This window comes from Abramis brama (assembly GCF_963993115.1).
Source record: "Abramis brama genome assembly, chromosome: 5".
NCBI lineage: Eukaryota > Metazoa > Chordata > Actinopteri > Cypriniformes > Leuciscidae > Abramis > Abramis brama.
The window spans coordinates 44,084,762-44,109,116 of record NC_139967.1 but is presented as its reverse complement, the minus strand read 5'-3'; the positions used below and the strand labels follow the sequence as shown (position 1 = coordinate 44,109,116).

Genomic DNA, 24,355 nt, shown 5'->3' with positions numbered 1-24,355 from the left:
ATGGCAGACTCATCCTTTTTTGCTAAGGTTTCTACAAATCCCACCTTGACTGTAAATGACACACTATAAAGTAATTTGGTTCACATAGCCTATTTCATATCTCACCTCAAGTATATCATCTTTCCTGACACTGTTGTCTTTTAAGTAAATGTAAAAATAAATAAATAAAAACTTTATTGGGGGCAAAATAGTTGTTGAAATTATAGTGCAGCTGAGAGACACCCATAACTTGTGTAAAACTTGACGTAATAAATGTTTTTGTTTTTACAGTCTTCTCTCTCTCTCTCTCTCTCTCTCTCTCTCTCTCTCTCTCTCTCTCTCTCTCTCTCTCTCTCTCTCTCTCTCTCACTGAACAGCGCCTTTATAAACGCATGTGACGTCAGTCGAGCGGCTCAGCCGCGGGGATGAAGATGGTTCTCATCAAAGAATAGTGAGTTACATTTATTTTACTTATTTATTTATTTTATAGATGTTTATGTTGCCTTATTTCATATTGAATAGTTTGTTTTCCAATTTACCTATGCTGCTAGAGTCTCTACATAGTTTGCGTGACTTTTACATGTTTTGTGAACAGTGATGATGATGATGATGATAATGTGTGTGTTGCGGGTGAACTCAGGTCTGGCCTACCGGCTCTGACAGCAACTAAACGCACGCAGTTGATCATTTACCGTAACGTTCCTCTATCACATGAAGTCATTTCCATACCTCACGTGCTACAATAAAAGTGTCGCCGTGTAATTACGACATTACAATTAGCTCATTGGTAACTTTGTCTACTCTGAAGTTTTGTTTTAAGGTAGACGAGGCTAGTTGTCACAAGGGATTATAGGCTAAACTATAGTAGCTTTGGTGGTTTGAGTCAATAGTCTGCAAATTCTTGTTTTCTCTAGCAGTGGTTTTATATGTGTGTTATTTAAGTTAAGTTTTTTTATGAATTCTGAAAAAAGTATTAAAAGTAAAAGTATCTCGGGATAGTTCTGGCTCCTTGGGACCAACAATTATCTCTAGAGTACAATACAGCAAGAAATATGTTCACATTCTTGTTCCTTAAAGGAATAGTGCACCCAAAAATGAAAATTCTCTCATCATTTATTTACCCTCATGCCATCCCATTTTATTTCTACTGTAAAGCAAAATTAAGGGATGCACGATATATCGGCCACCATATCGGTATCGGACGATATATGTTACTTTTTAAAGTTATCGTTATCGGCCCGATAAGTAAATTAGGGTTATATCTTAAAGCCGATAAATAATGGATTATTTCCTTCAGATTAGACACTTCAGATACACACTATTCGCCTTGAATTGCTTGAAATGTGATTGAAATCACTTCAAAAAAGGAAAAAACAGTTAAGTGCAACATGTGCAGCCAGCGCAAGTCTGTCATATAGGCTACATAACATTATAATGAGAACATTATAATTGTGTGCTTGGGACATGGCTTTTCAGGGTGAGAATTTTGTTTTTGTAATCAGGCTCTCTAAAATTATGTACAAATTATAGGCCAATATATTGGTTATCGGCTTTCAAATATAAAGAATTATCGGTTATCGGCCAAAATCTTCATAGCGGTGCATCCCTACATTGAATATTACAGGTGTTATTTTTAAACAAACTGAATATTTTGTAAATGAAGTCTGGAAGGTGAATGTGGATTATTGAATTTTTAATAATGATATTGTGTGTGAAATGTTTTCAGTTGAAATATTCACAGCTTAAATGTGTAGAATTTCAGCCTCCCTAAATGCAGGCTTTGTCATTTCAGGAAAGTAACCATTAAAATCCAAAGTAAAAAAGAAATGACTGAAATTACGACTCATAGGGAATTACAGTTCATTTTATAATGGTTACTTTTCTGAAATGAGACATTCTCAATGATTCGGACGAAAAATGTGACAGCCTTTAATATGAGATACAGCTACTGGAATTGCACACCTGACACGTCAACAAACAAAAAAGTATGGTCCAATATGATATTTCTATAATATATCTATCTATAGCATATACTTTTGATAACTTCAGTATACTGTGCAGCATATACTGTATATACTGTATACTGTACTGTACATATACTGTATGTATGTGTATATATATATATATATATATATATATATATATATATATATATATATATACATACATACAGTCATGTGAAAAAGAAAGAAAACCTTTAGAATTTTAAGGTTTTACATATCAGAACATAATAACAATCATCTAGTCATTGGCAGGTCCTAAAATTAGATAAATAAAACCTCAGATGAACAACTACAAATAACATTACACCGTGTCATTATTTATTTAACAAAAACTAGGCCAAAATGAAAAAGCCATGGGTGACATACGAAGTACACCCTATGATTCAATTGCTTGTAGAGATTCAATTGCTTTTAGCAGCAATAAGTTGAAGGAATTGTGTTCTGTATGACAGTATCAGTCTCTCGCATCGTTCTGGAGGAATTTTGTCCCACTCTTCTTTACAACGTTGCTTCAGTTCATTGAGGTTTGTGGGCATCTGTTTATGCACAGCTCTCTTAAGGTCCCGCCTCAACATTTCAGTCGGTTTAAGGTCTGGACTTTGACTGAGCCAGTGCTACACCTTGATTCTTTTCTTTTTCAGCCATTCTGTTGTAGGTTTGCTGGTGTGCTTGGGATCATTGTTCTGTTGCATTTAGGCCAAGCTTTAGCTGTCAGACAGATGGCTTCACATTTGACTCTAGAATACTTTGGTATACAGAAGAGTTTATGGTCGACTCAATGATTGCAAGGTGCCCAGGGTCCCGTGGCTGCAAAACAAGCCAAAAATCATCAACTTTCAATCAGCGTTTTGCTGATTTGCTGTGTTTAGTTTTCACCTAACTTGGCGCTGTGCATTATAGCCAAACATCTCCACCTCGGTCTCGTCTGTCCAAAGGACATTGTTCCAGAAGTCTTGAGGTTTGTTCAGATTCAACTTTGCAAACCTAGGCCTGTTTGCCTTGTTCTTTTTAGAGAGAAGAGGCTTCCTCATGGCAACCCTTCCAAACATGCCATACTGGTCCCTTCTTTTTCTAATTGTACTGTCATGAACTTTAACATTTAAAGTTAACTGAGGCCTGTAGAGTTTGAGGTGTAGTTCTTGGGTGTTTTGCCATTTCTCTGAGCATTGCACGGCCTGACCTTGGGGTGAATTTGCTGGGACGTCCACTCCTGGGAATGTTTTCCACTTGTGAATAATCCTCCTTTCTGTAGAATAATGGACTTCAAATTGTTTGGAAATGGCCGTATAAGCCTTCTCAGATTGATGGCAGCAACAATTGCTTCTCTGAGATCATTGCTGACGTCTTTCCTCCTTGTTATTGTGTTAACACACACTTGAATGCTCCAGACCAGCAAACTGCCCAAACTTCTGCTTTTCTAGAGGTGGTCACACTTGCTGATGATCAGTAAATCAAAGACATTTGATTATCAGCGCCAGGCTGCTACTCACCCTCTTGATTCGGAAGCTTAGTTTGTCACCTATTGCTTTTCAATTTTGGCTTAATATTTGTTAAATAAATAATGACACAGTGTAATATGTCAATACATAAAATGTAACGCATTTTTAGTTTGCTATTGGTGGATCTCATGTGAGTGACAGGTTGTCCCGCCCTCGCACCGATAAACACGTCATTAGAGAAGAACCAATTTTAGGAAAAAAATCCTTTGTGTTCCATAGATGAAAGAACATAGAGGTTTGGAACAACATGAGGGTGAGTAAATGGTGAGTAAAAAGACAGAATTTTCATTCTGGGTAAACTATAGTATCCCCTGTGCCTGTCATGTTCTTTCCTCACCAAGAATATTATGTATAAATTATGTTGCATTGTCTTTTTTTGTGTGTATGTAAGTCTCACTTCAGTATCTCTCGGTGTGTTTCAGCCACATTGTTTTGCCATGCACTGTTGAAGAGGTGAGTTTATTATCGCTTTTCATTTTTTTAAAGCAGCTGAATGTAAATCTATACTGTCACATTCATTTATACATTCTTTAACTCATGCCTCTGTGAAAGACTGTGAACATAGGTTGTAGTTTTACTACAGCAGCATATGGAAGTATTTACAGTAGCATACAGTCAACAGTTTGGACACCTACTCTTTTATTTGTACAATTTTCCATATTTTAGATTCATAGTAAAGTCATCAAATCTAAGAAATAACACAAACTGAAGTATGGGAATTATGCAGTGACCAACAAATGCTAAACAAACCAAAGCAATCTTATATGTTAAAATAAAAATATGGTATAGTTCAGTGGTTCTCAACCCCATAAGGGGGCCTCAGCAAACTTCCATATTGTTGGAGCCAGATGGGCTGGTCTGAGTGTTTCTGACACTGCTGATCTACTGGGATTTTCAGGTACAACCATCTCTAGGGTTTACAGAGAATGGTCTGAAAAAGAGAAAATATCCAGTTAGTGGCAGTTCTGTGGGTGTAAATGCCTTGTTGATGCCAGAGTTCAGAGGAGAATGACCAGACTGGATTGAGCTGATAGAAAAGCAACAGTAACTCAAATAAGCGCTTGTTACAACCGAGGTCTGCAGAAGAGCATGTCTGAACGCACAACACATCGCATCTTAAAGATGGGCTACATGTCCATCCCTTTATGACCACAATCTACCATCTTCCGATGGTTATTTCCAGCAGGAAAACGCACCATGTCTCAAAGCTCAAATCATCTCAAACTGGTTTCTTGAACATGGCAATGAGTTGACTATCCTCAAATGGCCTCCACAGTCACCAGATGCAGTAAGCAGTGTGGTAGATTACATTCTGAACATAGCCTAAATGTTGTTGGCTATTATGATTTGTTTCAGTATCAAGTAGGGCAGCTGTACTCTGTGGCAGAAGCCAGCAAGAATGAGACCGGCGGAGGAGAGGGCATAGAGATATTGAAGAATGAGCCCTACGAAAAGGATGGCGAGAAAGGACAGTACACGCACAAAATCTACCATCTCAAAAGGTATGCAGATGTGGACCTGTATGCATACCAGTCATGACTGCATGAGAAGCCTGGCTTTCAATACAATTTGACAACATATTTATATAACACGTTTTAGGAACATTTAAGTAATTCAAACTTTGTATGTTTTGTATGTTCTGCTGCCCAGCAAAGTACCAGGCTTTGTAAAGGTGATCGCTCCTGAAGGTTCGCTTGTGTTCCACGAAAAGGCCTGGAATGCTTACCCTTACTGCAGAACAAGTGGGTGGAAAACTTTGAAACAAGCTTATCGGTTATGCATCACAGACTGTCAGGTTAGAGATGTGCACAGGAAACATATGCACCAACTAGTGAAATAAATGCTTTAAAATGGTTCATTATAAAATCATATATATTTCTTGGCTTCATCAGTTAATTTCTATTCTAAACATTCAACCTAAGTAAGTTGCACTTTCATTATGAATGATTAATCATGTTTACATTTTTTTGGTTTTAAGAATTTAAATGAACATGAAGTTTACTTTTAGTATATAGAGACTTAATTAGGATAACCGGTTGTAATTCATTGGTGTAACCTCTAATCGTATCTGTGTTTTTCTCTTATTTGACATACGTTTGCCACAGTTGTAACGGTAAGTGCACTGAAAACTTTGTTGGTTCTATTAAATTAAAAGACCTATTTTTGTTTATCACGTGTAAGAAATGACAGTTTTCAAGACCCTGTGAAGTGATAAAACGACAAACACAGTTTTCTTGAATTTTCTTCAAGTGCTTATGTAAATGTCATAGCCTGACATACCCATAATTTGCTGTTTGCTATTGCTAGTCGATGACTGGTCATTCTAAAAGGCATTTTATTGGACAAAGATTGGCAAACATGCATACAAGATTATTTGCCCATTTTCCTGAAAGACATTAAGTTTTAGATTTGCTACAAGTTTATTTAGTCAACTTTTAGAAAGTGCATTACCATTTAGAATGCCACAAAGTTAATAGATATTGACTAAAAGTCACAAAACCTGTTCTTGATCTTGATTTCCCTGGGTCTTTAATGCCGTCAATGGTATATGGTTGCCAACTGATAAATCACATGAAATGTTGATTAATCAGTCACAATTGCATAATAATCTATCTCTCTATTATACAAGTTATTTTTTGGATAGTAGTCATGTACACTAGTAGTCATGTACATTAATCTGTAAGATTGAAAAAAATTAAAAAATTAAACAAGTTTCCTGTGCTCAACAAGTCTGCATTTATTTGATTTAAAATACAGTAAAAACATGTAATATTGTAAAATATGATTTAAAATAACTTGTTTTACTTTTTTTTTTTTTTTGCAAAGCTGAATTTCCAGTCTTTAGTGTCACATGATCCTGTGATATTAGACTGATTAGGAATAAATACATTCTTACTGACCCCAACCTTCAGAATGATAGCTGATAGATCTCATTAATTCACCACATTTGAAATTGAACCTGCAAACATGAAGCTTTTTGAGATTCTTTGCAATTGAATCTATTTAAGGGATCTTTTAGGAATGTATCTGTTTTGAAATATTAGCCTGTATATTATTTCATTTTGTATGCACATAGACCTACCACATGTTCATTTACTGTAAAGACAATACAATGCTCTGATTTCTGTTCTCCCAGAATGAGTACATGAAGGATGATTTTTTCATCAAGATTGAGACATGGCACAAACCTGACCTTGGAACACTAGAGAATGTGAGTACATTTGTATATATTCTGTGTTTTCATAAAAAAATAAAATAAAAATAAAAACATGCTATCTATGAATTTAATAGGCTCATGCGAGGGAATACCTATTAAACCGGTTACATCCAGAGGTTGGGTAATAGTCAGAGTAAAATTATGATATCAGATCAAATTCCATTTTAACTTTATTATTAAGGTGAACGATATACCAGTAGACACGTGAAACTGGTAGAAAACGTAAAAATTTTTTTTGGGGATTATTGTCACGTTTTCACAAAGTGTCACAAAGGTTTATCCTTTGAATGCGTTTTTAAGCCTTGCCTGATTAACTCCCGGTTTCACAGACAAGGTTTAATATAGTCCCAGATTAAAATGCATGTTTGAGCTGTTTGAACTGACAGTGCCATTGTTTTGTCTCAAGATACACACCAGTCATGTTTTTTTTTTTTTTCTTCTAAGGAACGTTTATAATATCTACTTAAATGTTGTAATTAAACTAAGGCCTAATCCTGGCTTAATCTAAGCCCTGTCTGTGAAACCAGGCCTAACGGCTTATTTGATTTAAAGGGTCAAATACACACAAAGTAAAATGCAGAAAAGAAAGTCGGATGTATTATGATTATTCCAATAATTATAATCATTTAAATGTATTCGTTTGAAGAATGCTGGGCAAAATTACATTGATGTAATATACATTCCATGTACATTCATTTATTTATTTTTACGCACAAATCTCACAAAGGGAACAAGAATTTTGATTAGATAAACTCTTAATGTTACAATAAAGATAATTACATCCCAGGATGTAACAACCACACTTTTTTATTGAATGGTTAGGGACACAAACAGTATAGCTTTGAAATATTTGTTGTGAGCATTGTTGTACTGATTTGTTGTGATCATAAATCCTCTAAAATTATGAATAACAGGTTCACAAATTGGACAGTTCTACATGGAGGTCTGTGGAGGTCACACCCATTGACATTGCAGACAAAGAACAAGTAGCCCCTGGTGTAAGTACGCTGTCTATTGAGCTGCTACAGTCAATACAGTTACAAACTCAAATGAATCTCCCTCTTTGAACACCTATTACATATTTAATCACCAGGTTTCCCATGAGAAAAGAAAACCTAGGATTAACAAGGAATTTCACTGGTGTATTTTCCAGAAAAGGTTGTCAAAACGAATAAATTCTCTATTAATACTTTGTAGATGATGAAATTTTGTAGACTACAATGAAACTTGCTTGCAAGCCAGCCAGCATGATAACATCAGTCGGTCTGTTGAGCGGAAAAGACATATCAGTTGGCAAATGTTGTCATAACGGGTTCCAGTGGGACACATATCCTTCACTGAGTCACATTCAAATGTCAAGATGTTTTTGTCTTAATTAGTGTTCAAATGTTTTTAATTAGTCTGATAGATAAAGTACTATGGTGTATTATTTACATGTATGCATTTGGCAGACCTTTTGGCTGACCTTTCATATTCAAATATATCTTATTGCATTGAAGGTATACATTTTTTCAGTTCATGTATTCCTTGGGAAACAAACTCGTGACACTGACGTTGCTAGCGGGCTGATTTGTAGATTGACATTGACATTGACATTTTTCTTTTTCACATTTCTCATTCGTTTACTATGCAGCAATACAAGTACTTTTAAAGTAAAATTTAGCCTTTTCCAATCTGGTTTATCCCATTATTCTTTGTACATTCACATAGTGTGACTAAATTAATCACCAAGTTTTGCACCATTCTGATGAAGTAAAAAATGGTATAAAATAAAAAACTTACCTTTTGTTTGGTCGCTAACAACCAAAGAATACCCGAGGTTAAAACCATGTGTCTATTGTGTATTGTTTTCCAAAAAGCCACTTGGTGGTACTGTAGTGCTTGGGCCCGTCATTGCTGCATGCAACTATATTTATTATACTTGTTTCAAGGTTTCAGAGCCCTTAACATGCTCAAAAACTCATGAAATTTTGCACGCACATCAAAGCAAAAGGTAGCACACGTAAGTGGCAGATAATCTGACATCAGTTTACTGCATGCAAATGTCTTGCAGGATTCTGCCAAGAGCCACAGGGAATGAAATGCAAACCACGCCAAAATCTGTCAAAAATGCTTGTGCTTGAAGCAAGACACTTTTTTTCTTTTTACACACGAGAAGCTTCTGATCTTGTGTCTAGGAACAGCTCAGTCTGCTTTAGTGGTGCTCCATCTCTGCAAGTGCACACCAACCATCATTTCAAATCTGTAAATTATTAATAGTACTGTTGTTGTTGTTGTTGTTGTTGTATAGTCATATTGAATGTGTTCAAACAAATTAGAGATGAGTTTTTCCATACATCTTATTTATCAACTGTAAAGCCACATTTTAAAACTGATATATAAAAAAAGTCTGTCTATATATTTATACATTTATGTATATATTAAGAGTTCAGATGCAAAAGCCTTTAAGTGCCATCTGAAATTTTCTTCTAGAATGATCATTTTTATCAAGCTCGTATATTTAAGTTCAGTAATTTCACTTAAATGACAATTAATAGGTAATTTTCATTGCCATTTAAGTGAAATTACTGAACCTAAATATACAAGCTTGATAAAAATTATCATTCTAGAAGAAAATTTCAGATGGCACTTAGAGGCTTTTGCATCTGAACTCTTCATATATATATACACACACACACACACACACACACACACACACACACACACACACACACACACACACACACACACACATATATATACAGCATACATATATATATAAATATTCTTTTATGCCATTTTATTACTTCAGATTTAGCTTAATGACGTATATGAGAAAGCAAGACCAATTTAACAAGGTCTGCGGTTTCAAAAATCATGCATATAGGATGGAAAATAACTGTAATGTAATGCTCCTCTCTGGCATTGATTAGCTAGTTAAGAGTGTTTGTGTGAGGGGAAGGAGGGATTATGGTCTAATGAAGCAGTTTTCTCTGGTGTCCTGGCTGTCCGTGTCTTTGGGCCCTATCAGACTCTGGCCTCAGGCATGGCTGCAGGCGTTGTGCTGAGAACCGTGACTTGGGTTCGAGTAATTAATGGCTTATATAGCCTGGCACACAAACAAACCTCTGCTTTACATGAATTCACACCAAGCATTGTTACCGTATCATCACACTTTGGCCTCCAGACAGCATACTTGGTATTAAACAGGTCGGTTTGTTCTCAGTGTGACAGTGGTGTGTGTGTGTGTGTGTGTGTGTGTGCGCACACACACAAGCCCTCAATGCTTGTTTGCCTCACTAACTGTACAGAAACTGAGAAGTTGTTATTTTGCCGGAGGCATATCATGATTTATTTACAATTGCGAGGCCCTGGAGGTCCAGTTAAAATTAAATGCTTTTCGTCCATTTATTTTACCAGCAGCTGTTTTTCTCACCATCTCTCCCAGTTTCCACCGTCTCTGGTTTATTAAGTCTATTATTTTTTTGTTCTGTGTTTTTTTTTTCTTAACCTCTCCTTACTTCACTGCATCTGTCCTTGAATACTTTTTAATGACTTGGGCTCTATTAGGCATAACCTCAGTCTATAAGGGTGTACCTGACTCAAGTTTTGACATATATTCCCTGATGAATCTGCTTACTAAGGGTTTAAACTTGGCAGTTTCGAAGTGTAAATAAGCTCTTAAAAAAAAAAAAAAAAAAAATCCAGCAGCTTTCCAAATGTTATATTGGTTAAGAATGCGAGTATCCACAAAATGAAGGTTTATAGTTATTCACTGATGATGATGAGCAAGTCTAATTCACAAAATTGTAGTATACACTATACATTTTAAACTAAGGTTGATTTTTATCTGTTAATATGCAGGACTACAAGGTAGATGAGGATCCAGCTATTTTTAAGTCAGCCAAGACCGGCAGAGGACCACTAGGACCCAATTGGATGGTAGGCACCCTTTTTCTCACCCTTCATTCTACTTTTCCATCAAAGGAATGAAACATTTTGAAGAATTTTTTTTCCCCCAAGCAGTTACAATGAATGAATACCAGAGCGTTTAAACCATCATATAAACCAGATGCTCTATTTGACTCATTTAATATATACTCAAAGTCTTCTAAAGTCATTCAATATTTTAGTGTGAGGACTGAAGTTTATGTTGTTATTTACTGATACTGATTTACTTGTGGCCTGGTAATCTCTGCATCTGGATCGATTTAGCAAACTAAACTCAACAACCAGGGCTGCGTTTCCCAAAATCATCATGAGCTAAGTTGATCGTAGAGACCATTGGTGGAAATGGTTCTATGATGTACTTAGGCTTAAGCCTTAAACCTTAAAACTTAGGTTTTTCAAAATGATGCTATAGAAGAACCATTCTGGTTTCCCGTAAAAGCCTTTTAGTGAACAGTTCTTAAAATAATCACGTTGTTTTTGGTTTGAAGAACATTATACTAATATAAAGAGCCTTTTTTTGCAATGGAAAGGCTCCATGGCTGTTTAAAGTTCTACTTGGAACTGTCAATGCCAATAAAGAACTAACTAATGTTTTCATTTTCAAACATTTAAACCAGGCAGGGTTAACCTTACAGTAGCGCTCTACACTGATTTCTGTCAAACTTTCAAAATCCTTTATCACTTGAAGTAACACTTTATTTTACAGTGTCCTTGTTACATATGTTACATGTACTTACCATAGTAATAACAGTATATTATGCATAATTAAATGCAACTAATCCATAACCAAACCCTAATCCTACCCTAACCCTATAAGTACATGTTGTTAATTAATATTACTCAGTACTTAAATAATTACACTGTAACAATGACACCTTAAAATAAAGTTTAACCCAATTTAGTTTAGTGTACAGCCACTACAAAATCAGGCTTTATCATCTCTTTTTACTTTGAGATCTTTTGAGGTTAAATACAGATTTTAATTCATATGTGACCCTGGATCACAAAGCCAGTCACAAGTCGCACAGGTATAATTGTGGCAATAGCCAACAATACATTTTATGGGTCAAAATTATCGATTTTTCTTTTATGCCAAATATTAAGTAAAGATCATGATCCATGAAGATATTTTGTAAATTTCCTACCTTAAATATATCAAAAATGTGAAAAAAAAGTGAATGCAGCACAATCGCGAACATAAATGGACAACTTTAAAGACGATTTTCTCAATATTTCGATTGAGAAGTATCTCGGCCAAATATTGTCCTATCCTAACAAACCATACATCAATGGAAAGCTTATTTATTCAGCTTTCAGCTTTCCATTTTGTTGTCCAGGGTCACATATGACAGGAAACACTGCCATCTAACAATGCCTTGCAAAAAACAGTTCATCTTAAAAAAAAAAAAAAGCATATGCATAAACACAAATATGAAATAAAACAATTATCAAATAAGCATGTGCCCTATTCTGTGTCCTAAACTCCTGAAACATTAGTGTCTCATATTTTAGAACAGTCAGTGCAATTTGGGAAAGAAATAAATTAAATGTGTTTGTGTGTCTGTGTGATTAAATTAATATTATTCAACATATCCTAGCTTTTTACAGAAAATATTCAGATGTAATCCCTTTGTAATCGTTAACATTTTCAATAAATAAATAATTACAATTTAATTACAAACTTTTTCTCAGTAACTAACGGATTACAGTTACATTTATGGACATGCACACACACACACACGCACGCACGCACACACACACACACACACACACACACACACACACACACACACACACACACACACACAGGGAGAGATGGGCTGAATGTCAAGGTTTTCAGTGAATAATGATTTCAGTCTGTTTTTTAATGTTTTTTTGTCCTGGCCTTGTGAATTTAAACAGCAGCACAATCTCAAAAGATACAATCCAAAATAACAGTTCAGTAAAAATGTACAGTGCTATTTCTACAATGACCTCTGAGTAAGTTACCTCTGAGTGTATTAGTGGAAGTGTTTTGCAGTTAAGAGCTAATGAAGATGAATCACTCCGCTTTGATGGACCGTAAAAGGCATCACAGTGATTGGCACAAACTAAGACATGTGCGTGTCCACATGAATATGAATTAGAGATGTCTTCATTTGTGTGTATTGAAGACTAGATTAACCTTCCTAAGGCCTGTTAGATTGTGGCGCACCTAAAATGTGTTTTTGACGATTATTACCGCATCTATTCTGGAGATCTTCTAAGAAAAGCATCTGCATTATTTGATTTTAGGACCTCTGTACTGTATTAGTGTTTTACTTTAAGATTTAATTTCTGCATGGTCGACATAGCTTCATTAATTTATGTTTGAAACCTCACAGAAAGAACTGGTTAATAACCCTGACTGCCCACGAATGTGTGCTTACAAGCTTGTCACGGTCAAGTTTAAGTGGTGGGGCCTGCAGAACAGGGTAGAAAGCTTCCTTCACAAGGTAAGATCTCCAGAAATGCATTAACTCAGATATATTAGAAATGGTTTTAATTCAACTCCATCTAAAGTGATTTTTTATTGTATATTAGGAATAAAACTGCAGAATTTCACCTCTCTGAGATGTGAAGTGATTTGGTTACATTTTATTTTAAGGTGACGTTGTTACATTGTACTTACTCTGAGTAATATTAATTAACTACATGGACTTACTATAGAGTTATGGTTAGGGTTTGGTTTAGGGTTAGTTACTTGTAATTATGCATAATTTACTGTTATTACTATAGTAAGTACATGTAAGTACACGTCACCTTAAAATAAAGTGTTACCAATAAATTTAACATTTCAATGCTGACATTCCTACTTAATATTTTGCTATGTAATTAAAGCAAGTGTAATTCCATCCTGTAAATGTACGGTGTTACAATTCTGTGGAATGGTTTGTGGTTTATGTGCTTTGTTTTTCGGTCATTTACTAAGCAAGAGAAGAGAATCTTCACCAACTTCCACCGGCAGCTGTTCTGCTGGATTGATAAGTGGGTAGAGCTCAACATGGAGGATATCAGAAGGATGGAAGAGGAGACACAGAAAGAGCTGGAGGAGGTGCGTACACTCATACACATTTACACATTACACAGATTGTGCTGAATCTGTAGTCAAACCCCAACTTAGCTGTCAGGAAGAAAAGCACTTGTTAGTGTGAATTTAAAAAAATTATATTTTAATGAGTTCCTTGATAAAGTTTTTATGACACAAAAAAAAAAAAAAAAAAATTTTCTTGCATCATCTATGAATGTTTTGAAGGGGTGGCTCTTTCAAGGCTTGTCAGTAAACTGCCACTGATATGATTGGTTAACATCATCCCTTAGGAAAATGTATCAACACCCCCTCGCCATTGCACATGAGTACATTTACAGACAAAGCATTATGAAATTGTTTGCTTACGATTTGCGATGTATCTGCTGTCAGGTCCAACAAAGGTTTCTTTACGAACTCTCCATTACACTGCATTTGATTATTTTGTCAACAAGGCACAGTCAAATGCTTGGAACAAACATAATCTTCCGACGCAATCCAGGACGTCATTTAAAATAAACCATCCACTGTTTTCCGGATCCTTCTGAAGTCTGTACAGACTGTTGTCGACTGACTCTAGTGCGTGGAGTATGTCAGAAATTGAACGAGTATCAGTATACTGTATAGTAATTATAATGGGTTTTATTTGCTTTTAATGCGACGCAATGCTCACGTCTGTGTCACGGCCATTAAAGTTACCATGAATACAGAGTGTTGCAATGTTTATTTTAAATTATTTATCTGTGCACATCATTATTTGCCTCCATTTAGTTCTGCCTCCAACTTCCTACCATCCAATCAATTCCCGAAGGACGAATGAAGTCCAGCTCTAACATTTTTTTTCTCATTCCAGAATTTTTTTCTCTTGTACAGTATATGTGACAATAGGGAAGAAAAGACAATCGCAACTTCCGTTTCATGGCGACTCCATGACTGAACGCCAGTAGGCGGGGCCTATGGTGCAATAATATCGAACGATTTGTCGATTTCTTGCTCTTGAGGCAGTTATGTGTTTGCCTGTGTGATGTCACAGACACAACAATACATCCAAACGAATAATTTTTGGAGCTTGGTTAAATAAATGCTTTGTTTATGATGAGGAGGATGCTTTAAGCTATAAATATAGCAGGATGTTTTAATGGTATAAATACCTCTTATATATCGTTAGAACAAGGAAAATTGATTTCTCATTTTATGACCCCTTTATATTTGTAATATTATACCACATTTTATTAATATGTTGTACTCTTTGTACAGATGGGGTACATGAGTTCTCAGCTTGTTGTCATGTACCCTGGTCAGCTAATGTTATCATTTAGTACTCAGATGCGTAAAACGGGGTCAGTGCAGGGCACAGAGGCTGTAGAGGACTAGCTACATCCAGTTTAGCTTAAAAAATGCTGTGTAAGTGAAATCCTTTTTATGAAAAGTAATGCTTTACATTACTTTTGCATTACTTTTTTCTCACCTGGGCTTGGCTTGTTTGTTTTTTAATAACGACAAAAAAGTTATATTTTTGGCAAATGTTACGGCCCTTTCACACCAAAAGTGAAGTGAATAAGCCTCAGGCTGAAGGAAATGCATATTTACTCCTGTACAATAGAGGGCGCCGCTCAAACAAACCTTTCAGCCATTCTGGATAAAGAACAAAAGGATACAGGAGAAGAAAGTTCAACGCTGTTTTTTCCAGGCGGTCAGGGTTTCATATTATTTTGAAGGTACCCCCGTGAGCCGCCATTGGCTAACAAGCCTTCACCTGCTGTTTTCATCCCATTGACTCCCATTCATTTTCGCGTCACTTTGACAGCGAATAACTTTACATCTGAGGCGTTTAAAGACTCCATTTGTCCATTGTTTATTTCTAAAGAAACACGACAATGTATAAAAGGCTCCATTACCTTGTATCTTACGTTATGGCCCCGTAGAAGCAGTTTTTGTAAAAGTAGGCTAACGATTGCGTCATAACCACGCGACTCTCTGGAAATTACCGTAGAGACAGGAAGAGAAGCTCGCAATCAATCGGGGGGACGTGGAGGCATAAAGTCCGATAAAGTAAAGGGAGAAGCCCATAGAGAGTCATGACGTTGCTCCTGCTCCTAGCTCATGGACAGCTCCTACTCACACTCTCCGTCTCTGCGAGATTCGGAAGGGAATGGTTCCGATTTCGCTTGGCACGGCTACTAGAAAACTTACAACTGTCAGGCAGGCTGCTCACGTCACATCCACGTCGTCAAGCTCAGTTTGAGTCTGCGCAGTACGCTCGGCAATCAGGAAGTGACTGCTTCTAATGTGCTTCAACTTCTCTCCGTTGAAACCTATGGGGTCGCTGTGTCCAGTTTATATACTGTCTATGGTTTTTTCTAAATCTAATCTAAAATCATTTTTGCTTATTAGTAATGCTTATGGTTGAATTAGATCATTGAAGGTCAGCAGCAAAGACATTGGTTAATAAAGTGAGATTAAATACATAAAGTATATTTGTGTAATTTAATATAGTTAATTCTAAACATTTTACTCATTTTATTCATTTGGAGGAATACTGAATGTTTTCGTGCAAGTGAGATGAATGAATGCATGTTCACGTTTAGTCTAGAACTAAAATAGCCTAACCATCATGTTTACACACACACACACACACACACACACACACACACACACACACACCTCCTCGCTTTATTTCTCTTAACATGAGGACAGGAGAGCTGTCAGTCAATAAATGTGAAAAAGTAACTTAGATATTTTGTTGTAAATTGAAAAAGTAATGCGTTACTTTCCTAGTTACTTGAAAAAGTAATCTGATTACGTAACTCAAGTTACTTGAAATGAGTTACCCCCAATACTGCGTTTGACGCTAGTAAAAAGCCAGATTTTGTGCACTGTCCTGTAATCGTTTGCCTAGAGACCACCCACCCTTCAGAATGATTCCAGACAGAACAAAAATATCATTGTCTCGTGGCGCTTCCAATCCTAGAGTGCTTGCAGAGTTTCTTTGGAGTGCAGTCCAAATACAGTTCTTCTGCCATCCACTGACGAATAATGGCTAGAAGAAAGCAGAGGGGAGAGGGAAAGAAAATAATTTGTAAACAAAGGATGCGATGAAATTGAGCAGATGGAGGCATTTGGAGATGTCCAAATAATTGACAGACACTGTTTTGAATTTCAGATTAGTTAATATTCAGATATATTTTGCAAATTCATTTATTTATTCAAATTTATGTATGCGGTGTTTATAAAAGGATTCAGCACAGTGTATTGTTGGGTCATTCTAAAATTGGTGGCACATGCTGTCACTCGCTTTAAAAATGGCAACAAGTTAAACAATGTACACAATTCCTTTAGAAACCTATTCCACATAATGAAGAAGTCTATAAAATACGTTTGTAAGAGGTGTGTGTAGACATTGTGATCAGCATTTATGTCCATCTGAAAGTTTCACAGACATAACTAACATTCATATATAAGCACAATTACATATTTCAGATTATTTACTTCAGAGTGGCCTAAACTCTGCATATCTTTCAATAATGTTACATTATGTCATTACCTGTCAGATGTAGCGGCTGACTCTTGAATATTTCTTTTAAAAAACAACTAATCTGGGATGCACTTCCCAAAGGCATCGTTAGTCAACTATGGTTGCAAGTTCATTTGTTACCAGCATGGTTAAAAAATTATGTTTCCCGAAACCATAGTTCCAACAAACATTCACAAACCGCATCGGAAAGTTGTGTGATTTGAACTACACCTCTCGACTTGTGGTTAGAAGCATAGGGCCAGATTTACTAACAGCTTGCTCCAGCGCAAACCCTCTTTTAGTAAATCTCAGGATTTACTAAAGACACGCAGTGAAAAATTAGCGCTGAAAAGGCATGGGCACAGTTATTTTTGTGGCCTCATTGCATTTGCATTTGTAGGAGTTTCTCTTTCAGATGCAACATTTTTGGGAGGAGAGTATTTAAATGAATCATGCAAGGTGATTTACTAAGGTTTGCGCTCGTCAATTTACTGGTGTTTGCACCATTATTTACCGCCCAAAAAAAGCACGTCTTAAACCAGATGCTAACTCGTAGATTGCATTGGTCATTAGGGAAATTATCCGGCTGCGTCCGTGTTCTTTAATTTGAGCAATGGTAGTAGATCACGCGCAGAGCTTTCCACTCACATTGCGCTTTTTTGGAATTGCGCTCTCACGATAAATTGCCCTGTTTCGTAAATCTGGCACATCGTTTCTTGTTATGACGTCAATACATAGATCAAGCTCTTGAGGAATATAAGAATTAAAGTGCTGTTTCTGAAGAGTGTGCATACGCGTATGTGTTCTGGTATGTTGGGGGAACCCCGGAGTGAGGTAAGGGGGAATTTGCCATTGATTGAAGCATCTGGAAATAAAGCAAAGTGGTCTTCAGGTGCCATGTTTGATATTTACAGTCAGCAATAATCTGACATTAATTCAATCTAGAATGGATTAATTAGTAGACGTTTTTACTCCACCACCTGTGTGACGTCTTTATATTGTTGAACCAACGTGGATTGAACGACGGATGTGCGACAAAGTTGTGGTTTCGGGAAACAGTTGTGACTAGCTAGTTAGTTTCTCCAACAATGGTGATTAAGAAGCGAGTCATGTCGTATGCAAAATGTACCCCTGATTGGATGTTATAATCTTTGAAAAGCTATAATTCTATTCGTGCGTGCAATCAGATGTTCTTGGAATAGGTGATTGTGTGTTAATGACCACTGTTAAAGGGTTAGTTCACCCAAAAATTAAAATTCTGTCATCATTTACTCACCCTCATGCCATCTTTTTGATGAAATCTGAGAGATTCCTGTCCCTCCATTGACTGCTACGCAACTACCACTTTGATGCTTCAAAAAGATCATAAAGAGATTGTAAAACTAATCCATATGAATCAATCAGGGGTGCGTTTCTCGTACAATGACGTAACTCACTGCTTGACTACCATAGTACGACGCATCGTTGAAGAAATCACCTAGTTACAGAGAGTTAAACAGTTTGGATTGATCTGGGACCTATACCATGAAGCTGGTTTAGGTGGCTAGCCAGGTATGATTCAGTTTAGTTTGCACCAACCCTTTTTTTTTGGCACCATGAAAGTTCATTGCTTCACTGCTAATATGTTCTGTGTAAAATATATCAAACCGAAATTGGACCAATCAGCTGTGAGCAAAGTGACACATGTCTGATGAAATAAAGTCACTCCCCCAGTTTCTCTTACTCCAAATTAAAGTTTACTACATAGTAACTGATTTTTAAAGACAGAATTGTCTGGCTATAGGGATGATTATTTATATTTTGTATTATTTATTTAATTATTACACCCCTATTCTATTACATATGAGCAATTTTAGTTTCACAATTATTATTAAGCATTTAGTTTAAATGAATATAAATATATACAGATAATATGTAATATATAATAAGATTTGGAATCAGTAGCTTATCAACTTTTCTTCTTGTTGTGTAAATGCATTTATGTTCTTCATATTCTTCAATCTCTTAACTTTTTCCCCAATTTTATTCTAGTTTTATGCATTCCTTTTTGTTTAATCAACACTTGAATGTGGGTAAGTTTCATTACCGAAAAAGCAACATTTTGAGCAAAAAGCTGAGAAAATACTTTTTTGTAAAAAAATACTACATCTGGATCAGATTCAGAGTAGATAGAGTCCATCAATAGCCCCAATGCTTCACAGTCCTATAGCTCATCCTGGGTCAACATTTCATGCAGTAACATTAAGCATTTTTGATTTATATGCTGTTTGAAATAGATGATCCCGTTATTTTACATATGCATCTGATTACATGTGATATTGTTTATTTCTGCTTCTTTTTTGTCCTGTCTTTGATCAGGAGATTCTGTACTCTTTCAGAAGATGCATAATAGCGTTCCCTACCATATAACAGTGAAAACACGGAAAGCTGTAAATTTCCGTCAATGGTGGGGTTCATCTTTGGCAGAAGATAGAAATGAATTTGGCTGATTCTCTCGCGAGAATTGAATTGCAGTTTCTTTATGATTCAAGGTGCAACCGGTCCTACTAACCCGCTCTGAGGGGGATTCGAACTGTGGTCTTGAGATCAGGGGAGTGAGGTTTACACGCACAGCTCTTACTGGCCTACGACAGTTACACTCACCCCCCTAAACCTCACTCCCATCTGGGTCACAGCACCAAATTTAACCAAATGATTAACCAGTAGGCTAAAGACCGCAGCCGCTATAGCATCAGTCGCTAGAGCACCTCTTGAGATCAGGGGAGTGAGGTTTACACGCACAGATCTTACTGGCCTACAACAGTTACAAAGGCATGCGATTTCGCAACTGATGTCACTCTTTCATGTGCACATGCTCTATGAACTCAGGATCAAAGCCTGAGGTGACAGAGAAAGTTGATGATCAGTGTCATGGTACAATCAAAGCTTGATTGAACTGGTTTGGTTTTGTCAACTTGAAACTAATCCCGTAACCCGTTTTCAAGAGTTTATTCAACTACCATCATAATTTAGGCCCCTGGGGAGACCAGCCCCCAAATTCGATACTTTTACAAAGGGAAATAAAACATGGTGAAATAGTTTTGTGATTTTGTCCCTTTTCAAGTTCAAAGCAATCCTCCCACGAACACACAATTAATTTGGTGAGAAGGAATTTCTATATAAACAAATGCTAGTTTGATGTAAAATATGTCTGATAACATGTAGACCTTAAAATATTATTCTATGTTAAATGTAAGCATGGTTTTTGGCAGAGGGGTTGCCAAAGTATATTTATTCATTTATTCAGTCAGTCAAATCAAACTGTCTAAAAGAAAACATTTGTTGTGTTGTGAGCACAGTGGGACATTTCTTATCAGAAATTCATCTAGAATGCGTAAAGGATTTTTTTGACAAATGTTTAAGAATTCTTGCATTAAGTCACCAAAACAGATCAATGAGGAACAAAATCACAATGGCTCCATTGCTCATTCTCACTAATATGCAAGTCAAAGAAAATGATTAAATAATGCAACTGCCCTTCAGACAAAAATATATTTTTAATCAAAACAATAACTGCAAAGTACAGTTTCATGGCCAGCAAGAAATATGTATGCCCAGTAAATTTTTCCAATTCACTCTGCATTGGCAATAAATAATAAAAATTTGTATATAATACTTCACGTTTAATCTTGGAATTAATTTATCACAGTGGAAATGTATATCCAGCATGCTTTCAACAAGAAGAAACTCACCCATATCAAGTAATAGAATTTCTTCAGAGAGCATTTTTGTCGTCTGGAGAGGGTCAATGGATAAAAGGCAGAATATCTGGTCCGTTGCCTGGGAAAGAAATGTCTGTTATTGACTAACAGTGACTCTGTCCAACCTCTGACAAAACTCTCTGACTGTGTGACATACTAACAGCCTCTGTCTGTGGTTTTCTGGGGCTCTGTAGTCTGTGTGCGCTTGATGTGTGTTGAGCATGTGTGGCATGCTTCAACTTCCTTGAGGGCTCATTAACATACAAATGGATTTCTGCGCTTGAAAAGCACCTGTGCCATGATTCCAAATGAGGAATGGACGGGTTAGTTCCCACTGCTATCTGCTCAGGTGATATTAACGTTTGTCCGTTTAAGAATTCTTACCGAGCTCCACCAATTTCAGCCACTAATTGGCTTTGTCACGACTTGAGCTCAATGTCCTGAGACCTGAACTCAAGTCTGTTCTTCCTATACATCATTTACACAGAAATACACAGGGAGAAAAAGTCTCTTATGCTCATTAAAGCTGCATGCATTTGATCAAAAATACAGTAAAACAGTAATATTGTGAAATATTATTACAATGTAGGGGAAATGCTTTGTATTTTAATATGTTTAAAATGTAATTTATTCCTGTGATCAAAGCTGAATTTTCAGCATCATTACTTCAGTCTTCAGTCACATGATCCACCAGAAATCATTCTAATATGCTGATTTGGTGCTCAATAATTATTTCTGATTAATATCAATGTTGAAAACAGTTGTGCTGAATTATTATAATATTTTTTTTTGGAAACTGTGATACAATAAAAGTTTGGGCTAAGTAGCCTACGATTTTAAAAAAAAGAAGAAGAAATAAACTTATACTTTTATTCATCAATGCATTAAATTGATAAAAAGTAAAGACATTTATAATGTTACAAACAATTTTCATTTCAAATAAATGCTGTTAAAAAATTAGTGCTGGGCGATTCATCGCATCCCAAATAAAAGTTTGTGTTTACATAATATATGTGTGTGTACTGTGTGTAGTTATTTTGTATATATAAATACACACACATGCATGTATATATTTAAGTTATTTTTTATTTATATATAAATATTTATTAATAATATAAATTATGTATAAATATATATACAGTACATGCAAATATTTCTTAAATATATACATGCACGTATGTGTATTTATATATACAAAATAATTATACACAGTACACACACATATATTATGTAAATACAAACTTTTATTTTGGATGCTATTAATCACGATTAATCGTTGCCCAGCACTAAATATATATATATATATATATATATATATATATATCAAGGTTCCCAAAAATATAAATCAGCAAAATCTGTTTTCAACATTGATGATAAGAATTATTAATAACTGCGCACCAATAATAATTAATAATGATTGAGCAGCAAATCATCATATTAGAATGATTTCTGAAAGATCATGTGACACTGAAGTCTGGATAAATGGCTGCTGAGAATTTAGGAATAAATTACTTTTTAAAACATATTCTTTTAAATTGTAGTAATATTGCACAATGTTTTTTGTGCACTCTAAAAAATGCTGGGTAGTTTCAAGCCATGTTTAGGTCAAATTTTCAAATCCAAAGGTTGTGTTTGTCCATATTTGATCGAAACATGGGTTAAAACAACCCAGCATTTTTAGAGTGTGATCAAATAAATGCAGCCTTGTTGAGCATATAACTTCTTTCAAAACCATTGAAATTCATAATTATTCCGCAACATTTTAATAAGTAAATATACTGTATATTTTAACGTTTTTTTGTGGCGACTACATAAGCCATAATCCATGACTCTGTCCAAACACAAACATCTCTTTCTGCTATTTCTTTTTTAGCTTCGCAAGCAAGGTCAAGTGCGAGGAATCAGTTTTGCTGATGAATGAGACCAACCACGACCACAAAGGCTGAGGACAGCAAAGCTTTCCTCAAGAAGAGAGACCACATTGGCCGATCCCATTAGATTTACTCAATCAGGAGCTCTACATTTAGATTTGTTACTGATATTTTAGATATAAAATCCTCTCTTCCCCACAGTGCCTTTATCACAAATGCTGAAGCACAAAAACAGAGTTTGTCTTGTTCATTCACTTGCTCATTTAAAGCAGTTTTCCAGACGTTTCCCTCAGGGCAGGGCCAGGCTTTACATTTCACTTCCTTCACTCTTGTCTTGTCCTGCCTGGGCTTTATTAAGAACAAACTTTGGGAACATATCATTTACAAACACTTTTGTCAATTGTACAAAAACTCACAATTGTACAAGCATATATATGCACACAGATGCGCAAACACTCCCAGGTGTGAATTCCCGTGTGGTGATTTCCCACGAGGCCTTTAAGGTTGAAGGTTGCTTTCAGTGCGTTTAAGCGCATGCTTCTTTTAAAAATCTTTTATAACAATAGCCTTTATGGAATATTGCAGGTAGTGCTTAAAGTGCTCAAAGATTATGTGCTATGCTAAAGAAAAGGATCAACCAAAAATGACAATTTCTGTTGTTGGAATGACTTTTTTTTTTTTTTTTTTTTTTTTTTTTCAGGGAGCTGTATTACATGAATGTTATTAAAGACCCAGTGTTACAGTACATTTGGTACTCTTATACTGTTTTCAGGATATTAACCTCTGAATATGTTCCTCCACACTTGTACTGACTTGTCCTGCCTTACGTTTCCAATCTGTGCTCTAAAGTGTCCCTTCATACCATTTTACCTCATTGAAAACATTGAAAATCCGTTTTTGTAATGTAATGCTTATTATTTTATATAATATTCTGAAATGTGTTGCATGGTGGCACATTTAGCATCTTTTGATCAATGTGATGTTGTAGAATACATAAGCAGTATTTTTAAGCTTGTAACAGCATAAATGACTGTTGAATCAAAACATGAAATCCTCCTAAAACCTGTAATGATAGAGCTCTGCGATATTTTGTGTCTGCAAACTGCATTGAAATGTAGTTGAATTTTGTTATGAAGATTAACTGACTTTCAAAGGGGCACCTTTAATAACAATTCCTGCCTATGTGATGGTTATGTTTCAATTTCGCAAGCACTTGCTGTCAGATATGCCTGCTTGGATAATCATTTCTCTGCTTGTTGGTGTTTTTTACATTCCTACTGGTCAGAGAACAAGCAGTCACTTTTCACTCTCACAAACTCTGAGTACTGTATTTCCTGACTTCAGGCAAATGTGTTATCAGTGTATTGGGAGTTTATAAAATCAACTGTTTAATTAGAAGTTCGGGAATCTACTTTTAATGCTTATAGGGATAAAACAAAAAGTGATTTTAAATGCATGTGTGTAAATTCATCTGAAATTCAAAATAGTGAGAATGTTCTGTTTGTGTGTGTGTTTAAACATTAAAATACAGTTGATTAAATTTCAGCCTAATTTTG

At 35.8% G+C, this 24,355-nt stretch overlaps 1 protein-coding gene across 1 annotated transcript; it reads left to right on the top strand.

The window, feature by feature from the left end:
• Positions 1 to 386: 386 nt before the first annotated feature.
• LOC311083243 (phosphatidylinositol transfer protein beta isoform-like) lies at positions 387 to 24,355 on the top strand. The gene is made up of 11 exons (XM_084114642.1): positions 387 to 430; positions 3,904 to 3,934; positions 4,838 to 4,983; positions 5,132 to 5,223; positions 5,587 to 5,594; positions 6,618 to 6,692; positions 7,613 to 7,696; positions 10,542 to 10,619; positions 12,992 to 13,102; positions 13,579 to 13,701; positions 22,802 to 24,355. Exons 1-11 carry the CDS (start codon positions 405 to 407, stop codon positions 22,847 to 22,849), a joined length of 822 nt encoding a protein of 273 aa, XP_083970768.1. The 5' UTR covers positions 387 to 404; the 3' UTR covers positions 22,850 to 24,355.